The sequence below is a fragment of the Hirundo rustica genome, chromosome 1 (assembly GCF_015227805.2).
Source record: "Hirundo rustica isolate bHirRus1 chromosome 1, bHirRus1.pri.v3, whole genome shotgun sequence".
NCBI lineage: Eukaryota > Metazoa > Chordata > Aves > Passeriformes > Hirundinidae > Hirundo > Hirundo rustica.
In genome coordinates this window covers 21,948,666-21,966,389 of record NC_053450.1, presented here as the reverse complement: position 1 = coordinate 21,966,389, position 17,724 = coordinate 21,948,666, and the positions used below count along the sequence as shown (strand labels likewise).

General features: G+C 34.3%; 1 protein-coding gene across 7 annotated transcripts in view; it reads left to right on the top strand.

Annotated features, from left to right (window-relative positions):
• VPS13B (vacuolar protein sorting 13 homolog B) overlaps positions 1–17,724 on the top strand; it is a 428,881-nt gene that overhangs the window by 43,512 nt on the left and 367,645 nt on the right. For 4 of the 7 annotated variants that reach the window (XM_040076409.1, XM_040076406.1, XM_040076420.2 and 1 more), the window contains exons 4-10: positions 3,184–3,307; positions 7,469–7,636; positions 8,744–8,925; positions 9,322–9,496; positions 14,322–14,587; positions 17,122–17,217; positions 17,592–17,714. In XM_040076409.1, coding sequence (XP_039932343.1) covers positions 3,184–3,307; positions 7,469–7,636; positions 8,744–8,925; positions 9,322–9,496; positions 14,322–14,587; positions 17,122–17,217; positions 17,592–17,714 — 1,134 coding nt within the window. Of the gene's footprint in view, positions 1–3,183; positions 3,308–7,468; positions 7,637–8,152; positions 8,258–8,743; positions 8,926–9,321; positions 9,497–14,321; positions 14,588–17,121; positions 17,218–17,591; positions 17,715–17,724 lie in introns of those variants that run through there. The other 3 variants (XM_040076434.1, XM_040076416.1, XM_058422641.1) reach the window with 2 other exon arrangements.

The window sequence follows — 17,724 nt, the reverse complement described above, 5'->3', positions numbered from 1 at the left end:
TTTAAATGTTTGTCATCTGGTGTGAGGTGGATTTATGGGAGCTCAGTAATTTTAGTGCTTTTTGGCTGGGTGTTTCTGATGACATCACTGTGATCTAGACACAGTGTGTGACTCTAGTTGGTTCCAGTTTTAAATAGTTTCATAATTATGCTAGTTTTGGCAGTTTCCTTGGAACTTTCCCCATCTCTTTAATGAACATGTTTTACTTCTGGGCTTATGAGACAACCACATGTTTGAGAAATTAATAGTGTGCTCTTAAAGTTAACATTGAGCAGAAATGTGCAGATACAGAAACCTTCTGGATATATGTGTGCTTAGGAGTGTAGGTTTTTTTTGAGCTCATGGCCACTCTTATCATCTCCCATTAATTGAAGAATACATTTGTCTTTTAAAATATCAGTAACTGTTGTGAAAAATGGTATGTATGTTCATGCTCTAAAAACCCAAAATCAACTCCTGAAGCTCCCAAAAATATTTTTGATAATTTTGTATTGTAAGGAAAAGAATGGATGTTATCCTAGATTAAAAAAAAAGAAGTAACAACAAACCCACCCTTTTTTCAAATGTCAGCCAGGTTGAACTCTTGTTATGTGTAGGTAGGTGTACTCTGTTACTTCATATGGATTAAGTCACACGCGTCTATTTCTGAGATAAATTTGTTTTTGTACCATTTTGGAACATGTACATTTTTGCTTGTGTTTAGGTCCAGCTTGCTGTAAATGATTTACAACCATTTTCCGTCACAACAGACTTTTAACTCAGGGAAATAGAAAAAGCTTGTTGTATATAATGTGTTTATAGGTTGAGATTTGAGACTTTGTTTCAAAATTAAGGCTTCTCCTCCCCTTTCCTTTAAAAAAACAATCCCCCGTCAGAAGCCAAAGTGCTAGTGTTTATTCCTAGGTCTCTGAAAGTGATAAAAGCTTAAACCACTCTTACTTAATCTTTGATCATAATGTTCAAAATTATTGCAGAAATTTTGTGAAGTTTTGAGAACATGGATTGAACATAATTGGAGCAGTATGTAGATAGAAAAGTTAGACGTGAATGTAATCAGGCTTGATAAGAGTTAACACTTCAGAAAAAGAACTTCCCCATTCTGTTCTTCTGCCTTCTCTTTATTTAGTAGCTGACATAAATCTTAAAAGTCAATTGTAATGTGATCCTATCAGACAGAGTCATTAAATAGTTGCAGCACAGCATTCTGTGCAATCCATGAGTGAGCTTGGGGAAGAAGGAAATGTGCTAATTGAGCTTGGGCTTTTTTGCAAGTTCTACATGTGAACTAGTTTCCAAGAAGGAGTACATCTAAAAGTTACTTCAAAAATTTTAGGTTAAGAGTATATGATCTAAGTTTTCTCAGTAAACTGGAGAAGAAGGAGAGTTGAGCTCTGCTGATTACAAAATCTATGTTGATGAAGAGGCTTCCATCATGCTGGGCTTAATGAAGCTCTTGCTTTATCTCTGTCAGGTGTGCCTTAAAGAGAGAGGTGGTGTTCTAATGAAATTACTCCATGGTTAGAAGTTCAGAGGAAGTCTCCAGGAAGCTTGCATTCTTCTATGAAAAATATCAAAAGTTTGTCAGAGATGGGAAAGCAAACAAATGCCCTCTAAACAGAGTTAATTCTCAACCCATTATGGGGTTTTTATGCACTGGAAAAAGAGTATGACTGTATGACTAAAATGGCCAAATAACCATAAATTAAAAAACATCCAACAGTATGTAGTATTGCTTTATGTATTTATAATATAGTATTGCTTTTCAATACTCTATTAGTAACTGGAAAATCTCAAGTCCTTTATGGTAACTCATTCTTCTTTTAGAAGCTATCATCTAGTCTTCTAATATATGAATACATCTGTCTTATTCAATTGCCCCAAATGAGTTAAAGCTTCTATCTTAATCTTATTTTTCCCTAAGATTAAATTACCCTTTTTTTTTTTCTTGGTGAAATGGTAGTTTCATTTTATCAGAGAATTTCCCTCTTTTGTTGTTCTAAGTACAGAGTGGAAGGAAAAAAAATTCTTCAGTTACTTTTGAAGTTGTAGACTTGCATTTGAGATGTATCATTGCATATAGTAATTTTTTTCAATGAAAAAGAAAATCCACATCAAACAGCAAGTAATGTGAAGATTCCCTTTTCTAATTTCTCTGAGATTATTAGAAATACCAGGCAGCGTGTGGGGAAACACATGATCCGTCCTGTGCAAAAACACAGCACATTTTATTAAGCTGCGTGCTTTTGGTGTTAAGAGGACTTAAGAATATTATAATTCATACTGTGTTACTTGACATTTGTTCCCCAAAGCTTCTTTTTTGTGAACAAATTGTGTGATATGATCAGTGGCATGACCCAGAAAGCATTTTTCACTTTTTCTGCAAGGGACTGTGTCTATTAAAGTAATTTGGCTTCGGTCAAAAGCTGTGTTTGCATCTTCTTTAACCTGTTCTTCTAATACATTTACAAGAATATTTGCATTACTTCTCTTGGCTTTTTTACACTTGAGCTTTGTAGTTAAACTGTCATTCTGGAATGTAATGGGAATACCACTGGTGTATTTAAAATCCTAGATTCAGCTAATTAAGGTTTTCTTGTGTCTGCAAATCTCATCTTGAAAGGCTTATATCACATTCTGGAATTATGAGCCATTTTTCTGCTTCTGAATTCCTTATGTTGAATGAACTATATAGAAGCTCCAAAGGAGCAGGTGCCCTCAGTTCATTTATCTTTTCTGGGGTCATGTTTTACTGTTATAGAAGTCTGCAAAAATATTTTGCTTTATGAATCAGCTTCAATTAGCACTATTAGGAAGGATGTGAGTCTGACATCTTGGAACCATCTGAGTTTCATGAGAAGGCATATAAGCTCATACAATTAGGTAGTTTCTCGTACTTGTTTTGGTAATCCGCAGAGCTCTGTCTCTGAAGGAATGTTTCAGCAGAAATGGAGCTAGAAGAAATATGTTCACTTGAAATATATATTTAAGTGACAGGTTTCTTTTCTAAACTAAGGTTAGTGAAAGTATTGATTTTATGTTGTTCAGCTAGTTTTGTGTCAACTTCTATAGTACAGGATTGAATTGATGGAAGAACAGTAACGGAAGTTACAGAGCCTTTACCAAGTTCTCCCCATGTTTATTTTCTTTCTGTTTGGTTGACTTCATTGCTTTCTTTTCCTCTAGCAGGAAGACCACGAAAGCTGTGGTTCCAGTTCAACAAACCGCAGTACCACAGAAAGCATGAAATCAGCAGTAAAATCACGGCGAGTTCAACAGTCTGCTTCTCCTGACCCTGATTTACCTCCAGGTAATCCGTGATTTCAGAAACTGGTTAGGTATTTTTGTCTAATTCAAACACAGAAGTTTATTCAGATGGCCACAGTGTTTAAGTTAGATTATTATGTTTTTGTCTACCTACAAATCACAAAGGTTAGTGAAATACTTGTATGTTAGAAAATAGAACCAAATCACAGTAAAATGTAGTTTAATGCTGATAATCTTTCTTTCCATTTCATCAAATTCTTAAATTTACATAACTCATTTACAGTTCAAGGTAGCATCATAGAATCATAGAATAAATTGGATTGGAAAAGACCTTAAAAATAATTTAGTTCCAACCCCCAGATATGGGGAGGGACGTGTTTCAGCCAACCAGGTTGCTCAACGCCCTATCCAGTCTGGCCACTGGGCAGCCTGTTCCAGTGGTTCAAAAGAAAGAATTTCTTTCTGGTATCTAATGTAAATCTGCCCTCTTTCAGTTTAAAACCATTATCCCTTGTCCTATCTGTGCATGCCCTTCTGAAAAAGTCCCTCTCCAGCTTTCTTGTAGACTGCCTTTAGGTACTGGAATGCTGCTGTATGGTTTTTCTGGAGACTTCTCTTAGGTTGAAAAACCCAAACTATCTCATGTTTTGTTAATGTTTCTTATTGAGCCCTGTATCTACTGGTGGAGATTTGCACTTTTTTTTTTTCTCCAGATATGTAATTTGAATGTGAATGTGGGTTCTGATTCCTACTGCCTCTGATTTTGGATATAATGTGTTTCTTGCAGAAAAGTAAAATTGGAAAGTACTGGAAAGAATTGCAGTTTCCTTTCTTGTGTCATGTAATTTTAGTTATGTTAAAAATATGATAGTTTTGTGTGAGGCTTTCTTGCTGTCTTTTGTTAACAGAAACCTTATACTAGAATCAAAAGACAACATTGACATATAGTGTGCGTAATAGGATGTGCTACACGGTATCACCTTGCTTTGAAATGGTGACTAGAGGAGCCAGGGCTGGAGTGTCTCTTAGAGTTTAGCAATCCAATAAACTCCAGGGGCTTGGAATTGTGGGAAACCATTTCCTACCATGGACAGCGCTTCAGCTCTGGCAGCTGCTTGGGATTTGGTTCTTCGGGTCACATCTGCAAACAACGAAAGTCAAAGGCTACCCAAAAATTGTATGAATATATTTCCTTCAGTGACATTTGTAAGATTTTTGTAACTTACCTCCTTGTGGCGAAATGGTATCAATACAGTTCTATTAATAGTTGTAAATGATGAAGTTGTAAATACAGGTGGCTTTGGTTTTGTTTTAGAGTGGACAAATAGCACTGTTTCATATAGAGGTCCTATGTGGTAAAATGTCCTAAGATAAAATTTGCACATCCTGAATTTTAGTAAGATGTGGAGTTAATGGCTTAGGTTTTATTGTTTGTTTGTTTGTTTTGAGTTTTTGCTTTGTTTTGCTTTGTTTGTTTGTTTTTAAGTCCTTGGAGGATGCATGTATCATATTTGTGCTGTATTTAAAAAAAAAAAATAATTATTTGTCCTTTTGTTTTAGTGGCCTTGGATCTCCAGAGGCAAAATTTAGCTAAAAATGTAGCTTTGTCAACAACAGACTGCTGCTAAACATAAGTTGTTTAGATGTGTCTAGTCTGATGATATAAATTCTCTGACTGTAGAGATGCAAAATTTTTGGAGTGTTGGATTTAAAATTGCATTTGTAGCACTTAATGCACAGTGCAGCCTCCTGGGTTCTAGACAATTTGAAAAAAACATACTTGTGGACTTTGTGTTGTACCTCAGGACAGAATTTAGCCCTACAGATTTTCTGGTGATTTTATTCACTTAACATAGAAAATGTTTATTTCAGTGGCAAAGATGCTCATAGTGTTATTCTTAGAAATCACAGGAGTGTAAGTAACTTTTACCTGCCTTTTCTCACTTGTATTTAAAACAAAACTCTTAAAAAAAAAAAAGAACAAAAACAAAACAAACAACAACAAAACAAAACGAACAAACAAAACCAAACAGAAAAAACCCCAACCAACTCTTTATTATACACGAACTTGCTGATGGTTTTTTAATGTTGTTTTTGAATAGTAGGAATTACAATTTCTTAAGACTGTTCCTCGTGTGAAAATCTGCTTCTAGTATATTTGAAGTTAAACTTAATCAGGAAGCTGGTTTTTATATGATACTTCCAACAATAAACTATACCACTAGCTTGGAAATACCTTCATAGATATTTTTTAGCAAATCCATGACCTCTGTTTTATATGGAGGATAGGACTCTGCTTCCTCTCTTTATGAACTCAGCCAAAAAGACATACAGATGAAAATGGTGTTGCTCTTTTCCTGAATACCTTCGGAAAATATCAGTACAACTTGCCTTTTTTCCTTCTATGATGTAATGCTTTTGTCATTCACGGCAGGAAAATGTATATTGGATTGACTTTGAAAGACCCTTGAGAGCAAAATACTGAAAAAACTTTGGACCTGTGGAGAGACAGCTTCACTTTCTTCAATGAAATTAGGAGCTTGCTTTAAAGTCATAATTAAATAACTGGTTATAATTTTATAGTTGCTAGTTAAATAGTCTGCAAAAATATTTCAATGCTGAAATTAGGGAAAGGAGCTAAATGCCTTGTGCTTCCTTCTATTTATGTACAAATTGGTTTACATCACTCTAGTGATGAATATGGGTCTCTTATACCCCATAATTATTGAAATAATACATCTGTGTTTCTGAGTTTATATAAAATAAAAATGTTATCCTTTGAAGATGTCAGTGAGAAAATCATTAAAAGCAAGTTATTCCACATTTTTTTCAGTAGTTTTAGATTGATACGCAAAAAAAGCCAGTTCAGGTTATGTTAGAAATCTGACAGTATTAAGCTCTGAAAACATTGAATTTGACTGTATTTCTGGTTTTCCTTTTTCTGGTCATTGAGGACTTTGAATCCTGAAAAAAGGAAAAATGTCATATGTCAGCTGGGCAAATTTTTGATTGCGGAACTCAAGCAAGTTGTAATTATGTAATGGTAAAACTTTCCATATGCTCCAAAGTGAAAAGTTATCTATGAATGTGAAAAAGATGAACACCTAGAAAAAGCAGAGTAGAATGGGAGTAGCAACTTAAGTATTTTCCTAGTTATCTGACAATGTTTTGATGTTCATTTTAATTTTTAATTTTGATTAAAATTGTTGATATAAAGGAGTTTTGTGTAGTCTGAGTCTCAGAAAACTCCTCTTGAAACCTGTGGATTTAAGCCTGTATCATTAGCTGTCTTTTTTCAGCATACTCACCAAACTAGAACTGGGTAGTGTCTGTGAAATGTATTTTTAGATGTGTGTAATGTCATAAATTTAAAAACAGAGAAATTTTAAGCCTTACTCTTTTCCAGCAAGTGAGTTGGGTCCATAGTTGGGTTCAGTATACATGAAAAACATGAAAACGGGTAGTATTTAATTTCTTTACAAAATTGTTAAAAATATGAATGCTTGCCACATACTGTGAATTCCCAGATGAGATGATTTTTCCAATAACATTACATCTGAAAAACATGTAAATTGATTTGTTCCCAACAGGCTTCAGTGCAGGTGCTTACTGTTTGGCTTGTTGACAGAAATTGGTTTTGATACACCTCAAAGGGGTCTTACTGAACAAGATGTGGATATATTAGGTTTTAGAATGAGAAAGTACCAGGTGTGTTAATGCTTATTTAATTTATGAAAAAACTGAGGGAACACCTAGGCATAATATATTCATACTTGAAAAGTAACCTGGCAGCTGGTGTTCATTTTTCCAAACCTATTTCTAAATGTCTCTCAAGTAAAAAAGTAATTGTTAAAATTCTTTGTCTACAGTAGTCCATAGTGTTCTGTTTTCTTAATTAGCTTGAAAGTTAATTAGTTTTGTATGCTGTATTGTATTCGTAGTTTTTAACAACTTTTTTTTGTATCTTGCATTTCTGATGGATGCTGATTGACTTAACAACTACACAGAATGTTAAAGAGTTTTAAGTCGTTATTTTTTGGGTAAAGAATGTACAATGATGTTTTGTTTGTTTAAATTTTAATTTCTTTTTTAAAAGAGTGCAAGTTGAAAATAATGAATATATTGAAATAAATAATTTTTTTACTAAATAAATAAGTTTATCATGTCGTCTTTATCATTCCCAAAAATTTGTTTTATTTTATAGGTTATGTTCAGAGTTTGATTAGGCGTGTTGTAAACAATGTCAACATCGTGATTAACAATCTCATATTAAAGTATGTGGAGGATGATATTGTTCTCTCAGTCAATATCACTTCTGCAGAATGCTATACAGTGGATGAGTTTTGGGATCGAGCATTTATGGACATTTCTGGTGAGTAGATATTTTTTGTTTTTACATGTCACTGTGGAGGCACTCTTAAATTCATAGAGAAATTTGTAAGTCTCATAAAAATGGCTCTTTTTTTATCAGAAGTGAGACAATTTCTGCCTGTTTTGATTTCCAATCAGTTTTTTCTCTTGTCCTTACCTTAATTCTGATGAGCCAACTGTAATAATGTAGATTGATTCTTACTGCATCCTTGTATGAGCACAGATAATTGTTCTCTGCTCACACTTGCCATCGTGTGATGGTATTTGAATTACTGCTTGCTGCTGGCAGTGAGTGGCAAGTTTTGTGAGCGAGCAGTAGCACATTAAGGCATTCCATTGCACTTGTTTTAGATGATCTTGAAACTCTGAACAGGCTGGGAAGAGAGGCAGTAAAATGTGCTCACAGTAGTGAGCACAGCATACCAGTTGCAAGACATGATTCATTTCACTTCACATTTTCAGGGGAAAAAAGCCCTCAGATTCTGACTCTGTCTTCAGTATTTGAATGTTTCAGTCCTTGAATTGCCAATGTTCACCTGTAAATCTGGGTGCTCTTACTGATCTTGGCTAGAGGTGGAACTGGGGTACAGTAACTGTGCTAAGACCACACAGATGATTTCAGGTATAGTGAGGCATTCAATTAATGTTTGTCTGAACCTATTTTTTTTGTTCTGGCTAAAATAACTACAAACTAATATGATAAAATCACAAAATATATTTCATGTTAAGATCACTATAATAGCTCTTTTTTTCTTTTGGAAGGTTCAAAAGAAAACTTTAGGGGATAATATGCAAAGTTATTTCTTTGAGAATAATGAAAATGGTAGTCATTGTATGCTTCCACATGAAACAGTACTCTTATAAAAAGAGCTAAGGTGAAAATTTTATTTGGGTGTAACTAATTTGTCCTCACATTCTATGCATTCAGCAGAAAAAGTCTGACACAGGAAACGATTCTCTTCAGTCATGTAAGCAAGTACTTTGCTGCTGATTTAAATAATGACTAAAAAACTGCCTGGTATTGCTTTCTTCTAGTTAAGAACTTGTATGTACAACTTACTTTTTGTATGCAATATATTTTTTTTAACCTATACACTTCTTTTAAAAGCCACTGATCTGATACTGAGGAAGATGATCAACTTTTCTGACTGCACAGTATGTCTTGATAAGAGAAATGCTAGTGGTAAAATTGAATTTTACCAGGAACCTCTGCTGTACAAATGCTCCTTCAGGACTCGTCTGCATTTTACTTATGATAACCTCAACTCCAAAATGCCATCAATTATTAAAGTAGGTATCCAAAATAACTATTTTTGCTACTCACTTTTGAAGTTTTGAGGCTTTTCAAAATATACTTTAAAATTTTAAGTAAAATGAAAAGCTTATACTGTTGTGTTTTGCTAATGGAATTTTTAAATGGTGTTTTGTTCATATGATGCAGTTTATGTACAGAAACAGCATGTAAGTAAGGAAGTTATGCTTTCTAATATCTCTTGTGTGATAACCCAAGTGAATGTTTTTGGTAGTCGTTGTTTGCTGCCCTTCGCCTTCTGTTGTATTGCAAATCTTGTTTTTGGAAATAAAATACCTATACCAAACGAATATAGAGTTGTATGGTTTAAAAGTGGGCTTTACTGATGACAGAGCTTTGTTATTATTTGTTTTTGTTCTCTTTTCACATTATAGGTTCACACTTTAGTTGAAAGTTTGAAACTTTCAATCTCTGATCAGCAGCTTCCGATGTTTATACGTATAATGCAGCTTGGGATTGCTCTGTACTATGGAGAAATAGGCAGCTTCAAAGATGGGGAAAGTGAAGATTTGATTTGCCACACTAAAGATATGTTGGGAAATATCACAGGTAAATGCAGCTTTTAGTTTGTAAGAAGCAATGTTAAAAACAGGAATTTCTTTGTTTTTTCCAAATGTAAATATCCAAGTCTAGTTCTTGCCAAGTATCTTGTCAGTTCGCTAGAGGCAGTTCATTGTACTGGATAAGGATGCAGTGCTTTAACACGTTCAGTGTTATGTTCTATAAGGAATTCTGATGGTCTTGACTAAACTGAGGTTAAATATGATCTAAGAAGACCATTTTGGGAGTTGTGACACCGTTGGTTTGGATTTATCTGTCATTATATCGTGCAACAAGGCACCTTTCCATAAGCAAGTTTGAAACTGGTAGCAGCCACCTTTGAACTAAGTGAGAGAAAAGCCAAAGTGTGCTTCTTATTTGAAAATGGTCATTGAGAATAGATACATCAGAACTTGTTCTAAGCAAGGAGGTATTACTTTGCACTGTTTTCCATAGCTCTGTCCTTTTACTTTGCTCTCGACTGCTTTTTGTTTTCATACAACATGTATTCCTTCGTTTATATGAACTTTTGTGGTAATTTGCTGCAACAGGATCTTTTCAGGAGCATCTCACTGATGAGTGAGAATTTTCTTTATCTTTGTGTGGTTGCTTCCTATCTGCTGCTTCCCAGGCACATGGGATGATTCTTGAGGTGATTCTGTGCAGGGCCTGGAGTTGGACTTTGGTGGTCCTTGTGGGTCCCTTCCAACCCAGTACATTCTGCAATTCTGTGAATTTATTTAGAGATTTATATTTTAATCTTAATCTCCTCAAGACAGAAGTTTTGGTTATCTTTCCAAGATTGGATTTGGATCTGGGGAAATAGGAAGAGAGATCTACCTCACTGCCCAAGAGCGTGATAATGTCTAGAAAATTCTTGGAATTTTATTTGAAGGTGACATAGCTCTCTTAAGCTAGGCTTAAGTTTATAATAATACAGCAGTTTAAAGCTCTATGTAAATGATTAAATTAATCAATTTTGTTCTGTTGAAGAAATATACCATTTTAATTTGCATTAGAAGACTGAATTTTCTTTTTTTTTTAAATTCTGTGTTGCTGTCTTTGCTGTCTTCTCTGGTTTCAGATAAATAAATACATGACAGGTAAATTACAGCACTGGAAATTTTTTTCCAAAGTATGGCCTTCAGTGTTGTTTCACTGAATAACTGTTTAACTCTTATTTCAGATGTAGAATCCTCTTTCATGTTACTGCTGTGTGGAACTGAGAAAACAAATAAGATATCTGTAAATTGTTGTCTCTTGTTTTCTCTAAAGCTTGCTTTCCTTCACTAGAAACTCTGCATTGCAAACACAAGTTCATTATACCAGATGTACGATTAGAAGTAATTAATATTCTGCAAATATTGGCTTCATAGTCTGCTGAGACTTTAAAAGCATGCATGTTTTAAAAAAATCATTAGTGTGTGTTTTAATAACTTCTTGTGTCTAACCTTCATTTGTACTCTTTACAGGAGAAAGTGTCAGGAAGTTTTCTGTGAAGCACTGCATTGCTCTTGCCTTCAGACAGAGGGTTGTCTCTGTATCATGAATATCTTTCTTTCATTAGCATGATTTTTTCCCCCCAAATTTGGCGAAGTGTTCATGCTGTAGTGAATGACATTGTAGTTAGAGCTGCTTGAATTCTGTGGCTGTATTCAGTGAGGCAGTTAGGGCCATTTGAATACAGGATGGACACAGAAAGAATAGAGAAATCATGAGTCAATATGAGAACAACTGGGATGAGTAAGCAATGACTTTCAGTTGAAAAACTAAAAGGATTGGAGACAGAGTGAAAGGATAATGAGAAAAATAGAAGGAAGCTTTAACTGTGGAAGAGAACAGAAGTCAGCAGAGCTATGCAGGTTTTACTTGGCTTCTTTTGTTTAAGGTGTGAAATGGGTGACAATACAAGTACTGTTTAAGCAAAGATTAATTTTAAAAGGCATCTGCCTACAAATGCTCAGTCTCTTTTGCATCTAGAATTAAATTTGAGATTCTTACATCTAGTTATGTGTAAAATCTTTGGCAGTCCATCTTGTCATCCCTATTTTTAATGTCTGTCTTCATGAGGGTTGAATTGCAATTGCTGTTGGTCAGTCCCATTTACTTTCTTTTGAACAACTGTGAATATGACTTCCTAGCTTTTCACAAAAGAGCCATCTAAAAAGTGCAACTTCACACTGTTATACACAGGATTTTTCGGGAGAGTCAGTGATTAGGCTAAGATTGCAAAAGAAATCTGTAATTTCCTACACAGCTTTTGTTCAACTTAATTATAATTGTACTTAATTATATGATCATATGTATTTGACAGAACTATCTCCTTCAGAACACAAGACAGATGGCAATTGTTGGATGGCCAAGGCAGAGATGTAGAGGGAGTTTTAGAAGCCCATTTATATCTTTACTGCAAAATATTTTGCCACACAAAGGCTAAAAAGGCCATGCCATTTATGCTTGTTTCCAGTGTCTTAGTTGTGAGTTTGTAGTAGTTTCTTTGGTTTACAGAAGACAAACTGTGAATAAGAAAATTAATTTTAAAGTCTACATTATTTAGTGACACAAGAATAAACATCTGCATCTCTGTCCTTGAAGCATGTACTAAGTTTCACTGATACAGTTTCATGGCGGTTTCAATGAGATGAAAATTCATGCTATTGCCAGCAGAGATGCATTCCTTCCTTCTTTCTCTAGTGCCAACACTTGTATTCATGTGACCACAGGCTAGGCTGGATCACCATACCTGGCTGAAAATTAATAAGACAGAGAAATAAATAAATACCAAGGATTAAATCTACTGGGTTAATTCCAGATTTACGTTGAGAGATAGCAGTTTCCAGACTCCTATTACAGAAAAATACCTCAAACCCTTTAAAAGAAAGCAAATTTCTGAAGGTCAAACTTGATTAGAACATGCGAGCAGTGAGATGCAGACACACTGCAGTCGTGTAATATATAGAAAATGTATTTCTTAACTGGAATCACTGCCCTGCATTATGGAGCAAGACTGTTACCATGTGAACTCACAATGAATGGCTAGAAAAAAATGGCTTTAGAAACCTGATGCAGGGTAACATTTTGTCCTTTAACAAACTCATGTATGTAAAATGGGATTTGTCACTCTGTTTCACTATCTTGTATGTTTACAGGCAATGTAGTGTAGTTGGTTCAAAGCGAAGAGACTTTTTGTTTCCCAAGTACATACTCCCCTTCATATATTCCTTGCTATAAATGAATTTACACTCTATTTATGTAGTGTTTAGAGGATGTTGTGTGTTTATCAGGCCAATATGCATTTCTTCTGGAGTTTGGTGATTATAAAGTGGCTGTAGAAGTTTTAATTTAGTGATAGAAAATAGATGTATCTTCCTCTTTCAATTTTCTGTCTCACAGTATATAGATAGAGGAGCTAGGGTAAAATGGTGCTTATTTTAATGTTTTCCAAAATATTAAAAAAATATTACAATCCAAGCTATTACTTGGCATATTTTACTGTTGTCTCTGTGTACTTCAAAAAGGGGTATGCTAAATGATGGCTGAATTTCATGACCAGGTAGACCAAACGTGTTATGCATGACCCAGGTTCTACAGCTCCATCTTTTTTCAGTTTTTGCCAGACCTTCCACCATTTCTTTTGTGCTTGCCAAAGCAGTCTGTGCCAAACTACTTGAGTCACGCTCCTTATCAGTTTTTTTCCTTCTATAGCTGACAGTTCTTCCTCTTGGCTTTTTCCAAGATTTTACGTGTATCTCTTCTGTGTTTGCTGTGTTTCAAGATTTGCTTCTGGATTTAAATCTTGTCCTTGAGACTTCTGTGAAGAGAGCAGAAAGGAATAGTACACTACTTTTGTGGGAGGAGGTGCCCTTGCCTCTTAAGCACATGCAGAGAATTCTCATGAGTGTTTTTTATGCCTCTTTCTTCTGTTATGCAAGTACAAATAGAGTAAAAGGCTAGAGACTAATTAGACTAAAGAGTAAAAGGTCTAAAACTTGTAAGAATGGGATCTCTGAGTTTCAAAATAGGTAAAAAGAATGTGCCTGTTTCTGTTCTCAGTTAAATGATTCACCGTCAGGAACAGTACTGCCTCCTGTACTACCTATAGTAATTCTGAAGTATTTAATAGCTCTCACGAGTGTCATGAGAGTGGTGATGAAACCAGATAAAAGCTATTTGTGCTCTTTGCACATGCAGTGTATTACCTACCTGTTTGGATCATTAGTCTTAGACTTGCATCTTTGGGGAGATTCTTGCTTTGCTCTGCGTGCTATCTCTAATGATTTTCACAGACTGCCAACATTTTGACTTTTCACTCACAGATGGACACCAGCTTTTTTGAGTATAGATATATTTGTATCTTTGAATATTTGAAAAGCTTAGTTTTAAACAAAGGAGGTCTGCAACCTTCAGTTTTGTATCTGTGCTGTATTTATACTTTTTGCATTAGGGTGTTGCAACAGAAGTACTTTTAATTTAATTTTAAAATTGGAAACTACAAGATCATAATATTATTTAGTAAGGTTTAATTTTAGAGCTTTAGAAGTTCCTTAATGGAAGCAGTCTTGACAGCTTGTGGTATAGATGGAAAATTCTGGTCTCACTGCAGATGTGTGATACTAGTTTTTGGAGGAAAATGTTAATGAATCAAAGAATTTTTTGTAAACTCATATTCAGTAATTTAAAATTTGTATTGACTTTCTAGGATTATAAGACAAGTATCAGTGAATGCTGTGTGGAATACTGTCCAAGATAAATCTCACATACCATAAATCTGAGTTTAAGAAATAAATTTTCAGTACGGTTTATCTGAAATTTAACTTGGTTTTTGTTTTAAAAGGCACAGAAGATGAAGCAAGCTCAGTAATGCAATATCCTACACAGTACATTAGTCAAGATCCTTATTTGCATCAAGAAGATGACCAGCAACAAGGATGGGTTTCTTGGGCTTGGTCTTTCTTTCCTGCTATTGTGAGTTATGATGATGAAGAGAATGATTCTGGTGGAATTGATGATGGAACAGCAGAACAGCAGAAGTCTCAGTCCCTCAAGGATCCTGTTATTTCAGTTGGGTTTTACTGTACAAAGGCAACAGTGACTTTTAAGGTAAATATTTCTCTGTCATAAAGGATTCATTTAACTTGTTGAGGAAGTGCATAAAGGTTTTCTGAGCATTCATATACTGTTTGATTCAAGACAAATATTGTTGGTATTATGAGGGGAGTATTAAGTTAATGAATAACAAGAAGTATGAATGCTGAAAATTCCTCTTCCATCATACTGGACTGATAATGGCAACCTGAGTCAGTTTTGTTATTCGTGCTAGAATTTGAGTGTGAACTTTAGAATGCTCAAGGGAAACCACTTAATTTACTTAGAGTAATATTTTTTGAGGGGAAAAAAAGCCTGAAGGCTTTCTGTGGATGTTCACTGCAGTATTCTATCCATCCAATGTTTATACAAATACATATTTCTTTATAAAAACCCATTTAGTTTAGAGCTAGGATTGGAGGAATTTTTAGACACTGCTCATTTTTTGGACTATTGTATGTGAAAATACAAGTTTAACTTGATAATGTTGAATTAATTTTCCATAGGTTGAAATTGTATTGAAGGAAAAAAGGATAAATAGTACATGTAGGCTGAGCTATTAACTGTGTATGCAGAGAAAGATTTAAGTATTTGCTCTAAGCAAAGCTGAAAATTGTCGCTGGTCTTCTCTCTTAATATTTTGTAAGCTTGCAGTATGGAGATTTTGACTAAGATATTGAGATGTAATGACAGAAGTTAGAAATGAAGGTATTGAATTAGCAGAATACTTGTGTCAAACTATTTGAAAGCAATTATATGTGCATAGCTACACAAAGTGGCTCCTGGCTTTACAATTAAGGATGTAAGCAGTGTCAGAAATGCCACAGAGTAATTTGGGATAGTTTTTATGACTTTTGTAACTCTCATACAAAAATTATGTGCCTGAGCTCCCTGTCCTTTTCTTGCCTGTTTGGCTTGACATCTGTGCACAAGAGTGTTTTATGGAACTTTATGCCTAATTTAGCTATTTTTGTTTGGTGGTGTAGAAAGGCATTTAGCTGCTCAGCTGTCAGAAAGAGTGAGACAGATGACTTTGGAAGCTGTAGATATTCTGTGGGGACGTTGATGTTTTGAGCCTTCAGCCTCCTGTAAAATTTGGTTGCAAAATTTGAGGATATCAACAGCATTCAAGCGTTCAGTTGTGTTCCTTTGTGTCAGTCTGCTTCAGCCCTCATTAAAAGGGGCTAAAAATAAATACTATGATTTTTTCCCCCTTCATTAATTATATCCCTGGGATGCCGCTTGAAACATGAACAAGCCACCAAAGCTCAGATTTCTCATTTATCATGGCTCAGCATCTTTTTTTATGCTGTCATACAGTAGTAACTTGGTGCTCTTGTTCCTCATGCAAGAAAACTCATTAAAAATAATATGGACTTCTTTTAGGAACATGTGTTTTGCTAGAGAGGGTTTTCCTAATGCTTCACTTGCAAGTTTGCACATTTTATATTAGTAAGTGATTAAAAACTACTCAAAATGTAACATTTTGCATTCTAGAAATTTTAAATGTGAAGTGATGTATGGTGCTAATATGGAAGAAAACAGAATTCATTGTTCTGCTTGCATGCAAAGAGTGTATGGAATTAATTTGTGGTTCATATTTTGGTTAAAAAATAAGGTCAAGTTTCTGCATTAACATTTTGAACAGTTGATATCATTACAGCTAAAAATCATGCCAAATTAAATGTACCATTTTCTAATAATGGTGGAAACTCTTCTTGTAATTTCTGCGTTCTTTTAATCAATTAATTGCTTTTCCTCTGCAATAATTACACACAGGTGAAGGGTGATCAGTGATTTTTTTCATCCAGTTTTCATGGACATACGGATTACAAAATTTTAAATTGAAACAGAATCCACGTGTATCCAGTCTTGTAAACAAAGGGAGTGTGTAGATATTATTTTGTAAGAATTACAGTTTGAAGTATCTAAGCAGATCACCATAAACTAACTTGCATTTTTTCACACCAAATGTAATATATTCAGTATAGTATACCTATTTTCTTGTTTTTCTTAGCTATAGGTTATGTGCTTTTTATCCTGTGCATGTTTTCCCATTTTGCATTTTTATATCAAAATCGTGCAAGAAATATAAAAGCATGTTGCTCTTGATTGCCATGACATGAAACAAAAATGTGTATGGTTGTAACCAGAATATGTCTGTAATATTATCGTGATGTTTAATTTTTTTCTCAGAAGAATAAATAAAGTATTAATGGATTTTTACAGCAGTTTATAAACTCATTTGATATTATTAATGCAGCTGTGTATCAGTTTCATCTTTTCATAGAGTTTCTCTTTAGATAAGCAAACTAAAAATACTGTAGTGGATTTTAAACATTCTGTTATAGCATATTTCAAACAGAAGTTGAATATGAGACATTCTGATATGGTTAATGTGCTACAGCTGTTTAATTGCACCTGTTTCCTGACAGTTAATGTATTTTTTGCCTTTTACTTTGTCTTTAATTATTCTGTGTATTAATGACCATACTGTTGTTTAATACTAATATTGACTTTTACAAGGTATTTATCCTATTGTTCTCTAGCTCACTGAAATGCAAGCTGAAAGTAGTTATTACAGCCCACAGAAAGTAAAATCCAAAGAAGTTATATGCTGGGAACAAGAAGGAACAACAGTTGAGGTACTTTTACATGGACACAGCTTTTTTTATACATTTTAAGTAATGTACCAAATAGTTGCCAGTAAAATATTTTTTTAATTATTTAATTGCTGGTTTTTCATAATATGTCATATTGGGTGTGTTAGTTAATATTTATGTGATTATTACAATAATCTAAACTTCTTTGCTGTAGTGGTCGAACACTATAGGAATCCCTTTCCTTCAAGTGTCCTGTATGATTGCTATATATTAAGACTCTAAATATATAAACTGTGTGTATTTTGCTTAGTTTTTTTCTATCTTCTCTATTTCTGGTGGGGTAGAAGGCTTAAAAAATTATCACTTTTTTTTTTCTTCTTTTTTTTTTTCTTTCTTTCTTTCTTTTTCCTCATTAGGTCCTTATGAAAGGTGAACTTTTTTTTGATTGCCAAATTGGTTTTGTTGGTTGCCAAGCTATGTGCCTTAAAGGAATTATGGGAATTAAAGATTTTGAAGAGAATATGAATAGGAGTGATGAAGTGAGTATGT